The 4018-nt window shown below is 46.2% G+C and overlaps 1 protein-coding gene across 1 annotated transcript; it reads right to left on the bottom strand.

Annotated features, from left to right (window-relative positions):
* Positions 1–268: 268 nt before the first annotated feature.
* On the bottom strand, positions 269–3076 carry LOC141709193 (uncharacterized). Its single transcript, XM_074513006.1, has 3 exons — positions 3006–3076; positions 858–1390; positions 269–775 (listed from the first exon to the last, which is right to left on the bottom strand). Exons 2-3 carry the CDS (start codon positions 1365–1367, stop codon positions 269–271), a joined length of 1017 nt encoding a protein of 338 aa, XP_074369107.1. The 5' UTR covers positions 1368–1390; positions 3006–3076.
* Between the last annotated feature and the right edge of the window lie 942 nt (positions 3077–4018).

Below are 4018 nucleotides of genomic sequence, written 5' to 3'. Positions count from 1 at the left end.
ATTAGTCAGGATTAGAACAACCAACTTTTACTTAGAATTAATTTTCTAACTAAAAGAAACCACTAGTCCGGACAAGAAAATTAGTCAGGACTAGAGCAACAAACCTTACTTGGAAAAATATTCTAAGGCACAAACAAACTACAGAAACAAAGTAAAATAGCGTCAAGGAAAGCATTCATCACAAATTCACCGGACTCAACAAAGTCCGGAGCAAAGTACGAATATTACATAGATCGAACATATCAAAAAGTCCTTAACAAATATAAAGTCAAGCGTCCGGAGCACTGGGAGGAATGAAACTGGGACAGGGGCCGTCAAATGGCTCCGGTTCCCCCAATCTGAGCTCAATGTCTTCCTTAGCCTTGATAAACTCGGAGACGAAGCTATCCCAATCGGCCTCCGGATTAGTCTTGATGTGTCGCTCAGCAACCAGCCAGCAGCGAGCTATCTCCGGAGCACCAGCATTGGCAAGGGCCCTATCGTACTCCTCAGATCTTTTAAACTCATCGATAACCTCAGCCTCCGGACGAACAACAGACATTTGCCTCCGAAGCTCTGCCAATTCGGATTTTAAACCAGAAACCTCCCTCTCCGCGTTATCAGCCCGGATAGTCACTTCATTCAGATTCTTGTTCAACCCGGACAAAGAGTTATCCTTCTCAATGATTTGGTCCCGGAGCCGACTAATCCCAGCATCCTTATCAGCAACAGAGCTCCGGAAACCTTTAATCTCATTGTAAGCAAGAGAGGCGGATCCGGCCATATATCCACCAAGCTACAAAAGACATATAAACTTAGAAAAATATTCTAAGTCAAAATAACACAATAAACAAGAAGCAAGAAATGAAAGAAAATACCTGACCCCAGAGCCGGGAACACTCCTTCATAGTGGCATCAAATCCGGACTCATTCATCTTACTCCACTGAGCTTGACTCGGAATCCCAGCCATGAAGCGAGCAACCTTCTCCTCCAGCGCCGGACCATCTTTATCCGGACTATCCACATCAACTGCTTTCCCTTTGCCAGCCCCGGACCCAGAGCCAGCTTCATAATTTTCAGCCCTAGGAGGTTTCGACCCAACAGTCCGGAGCCTCTTCCTCCTCCGCCCAGAATCAGCACCCGGAACCTCCCCGATAGGACCCAGATCCTCAAGATTGTCAAACTCATTACCCATATCCAACTCAACATTATGCTCCGGAGTGGATTGGTTCACATGAGCTTCAGGCTCTGGATTGGGGACGGCATTGCTCTGTGACCCCTCCTCGGCCGAGGCGTTCGATCCGGATCCACCAACAGCATTCTTTTTTGGCAACTTGAAAGCCTTGCCCAAACCTTTTAGAGCATCACTATAAGCGGAGGACGACATGTCCGGATTATAATGTGGTAAACCTGCAAGAAGCAAACAAAAAACACAAGTCAAAAACAAGAACCAACAACAAATGGGAACAGATAAGAAACATTTAAAAGGTCCGGACAAGAAATAAAACTACTTACAGCCCAGCCTATGCAAAGTTCTATGATTCATAAAGGTGTCTCGGGTCATCTGGAAACCCAGACATTCACAAAATGCAAAAATTAACCGGAGAGCTTCACCCCGGAGCACATCCCTGCAAAAGCGAGTCCGGACTCCTTCCGAAGCTATATGGGGTAGATAGTGCAAGTCCAAACCCCGGAGCATGATCAACTCCCCATTCCAAAACTTCAGTGAAGACTGCTGAATAACGGGCCTATAAGAGCCACCATATCCACACTCCGGAGCCCGGAACCGAAGCTCGTATAACGGAAACTGGCTAGACCGGACTAAATGAAAGATGTGATGCCACAACTTGAAAGTGGGCTGAACTTTAAACTGATTGCAGGTGGCAATGAACCAAGTCATCCACTTTATTCCATTAGGCGTTATCTGCATTGGAGAGATCTTGTACACATATTTGCACAGATGTTTTAGAAACAAATGCCAGTGTGGATTCCATCCAGACCGGAGATGCTCCAACCACACAGGAACGAAGCCATCAGCCGGCCTATGATGAGCCCTCTCGTCCGGAGTCGGCCACCTCCACTCAATCCGCCGATCCAACTGAAAAGCAGCCCGGACCGCCGAATCCTGGGCTTCATTATCTAGCCCAGAATACTCATCCTTCAACTCATAGTGCTCCTTAGCCACTATGCTGTTCGCAAACTTCCTATCAAAAACTTCCCTATCATAGGGCCCTGGGCCAGCATTCTCCTGCCTAGCATATCCGGACCTAATGCTCCTAAAATAAAAACTGTTTTCTATCTCCTCGCTCTTAGTAACAAAATAACCAAGATTCTCCACCCACAGCCCCTCCGGACTACAGGGTACCTTTCTTGAAGATATTTTAGCAACCGTAAGCTTCGTTATTGCCTCAGAATCCGAAGTGGAAGCCCTCTTCCCCATCTCAACCCGTTCAGAATCAGCAGAAGACTCAGAATCTGAACTAGATGGCCCCGGATAACAAGTTATGAATGCCTTGGCAAGAGCTTTAGTCCGGACCATAAACCTAAAACAAGTTACAAAGGTTAGTCTAAAACTCCTACAGTTTATTTATCTTTGAAGCTACATGGTCCGGACTACCCTACGATTCAATTTTATTACAAGTCAAAATCATACAGTCCGGAGACCCAACCAAAATATAAAACTAAACGTCCTCTCCAGACTGGAAACCCCCGAATCCAAATAAACAACCCTAGCCTGTTACTCCGAACTTAGATATCAAAACAACACAAAAACAACAACCAATTACGACTTCCAAATCCTACCCTATCAGTCCGGACTAGTTATCCGAGTCCGGACCCCAACATAAAACCCTAATTCCAGAAACACTATCAAAACAAAATCAAAAACCAAAATATAGACAAAAACACACATACATACAAAAACATCCAACAAAAACCAAACACAATAGCACAAATAAAGAATACAATACACCAGCAAAACAAAAGAATGGAACAAAAAGCAGAAAAGCAAGGGAAATAAGCTTACAAAGTAGAGATAACGGAGAAGTTGAGGACGGCCAAGCAAACAGCAATAGCACCTGGAGCTTCTCCGAGAACCACCGCCGGAAAAAGAAATGGAGGAAGAAAAAGGGAAGCAAGAGTAAGAGAAAAGATAAAGAAGATAAAAAAAACAAGAAAGAGGGGGAGGACTGCCTTTTATAGCCGTGGTAAAAAACCTAATCGCCACGCCACGTGGCACAATCCCAACCACTCATCCATCGCAGTATTTAATGCTTATCATAATTACGGCACGTTTCTCCATCTATAACAGCTGTAATAATTCAAATAATTGGGGAGAAACTCCCCAAAACCGTTTCCACCTCCAAGTCCGGACTCCTTCGCTCAACGCAATCCGGACTGAGGGCAATAAAAGCTCAACTCCTGCTAAGGACAACCACCCTAGTCCTGATTCGCCGAACTCAGCACACTCCGGACTGGGGGCAAGAAAAGCTCAACTCCTGCTAAGGACAACCACCTTAGTCCTGATTCGCTGAACTCAACGCAATCCGGACTGGGGGCAATAAAAGCTCAACTCCTGCTAAGGACAACAACCTTAGTCCTGATTCGCCGAACTCAACGCAATCCGGACTGGGGGCAATAAAAGCTCAACTCCTGCTAAGGACAACCACCCTAGTCCTGATTTGCCGAACTCAGCACACTCCGGACTGGGGGCAAGAAAAGCTCAACTCCTGCTAAGGACAACCACCTTAGTCCTGATTCGCTGAACTCAACGCAATCCGGACTGGGGGCAATAAAAGCTCAACTCCTGCTAAGGACAACAACCTTAGTCCTGATTCGCCGAACTCAACGCAATCCGGACTGGGGGCAATAAAAGCTCAACTCCTGCTAAGGACAACCACCCTAGTCCTGATTTGCCGAACTCAGCACACTCCGGACTGGGGGCAAGAAAAGCTCAACTCCTGCTAAGGACAACCACCCTAGTCCTGATTTGCCGAACTCAGCACACTCCGGACTGGGGGCAAGAAAAGCTCAACTCCT

Source organism: Apium graveolens, chromosome 1 (genome assembly GCF_009905375.1).
Source record: "Apium graveolens cultivar Ventura chromosome 1, ASM990537v1, whole genome shotgun sequence".
Classification (NCBI taxonomy): domain Eukaryota; kingdom Viridiplantae; phylum Streptophyta; class Magnoliopsida; order Apiales; family Apiaceae; genus Apium; species Apium graveolens.
Note: the sequence above shows the minus strand (reverse complement) of the source record. Positions and strands in the feature narration are given on the sequence as shown.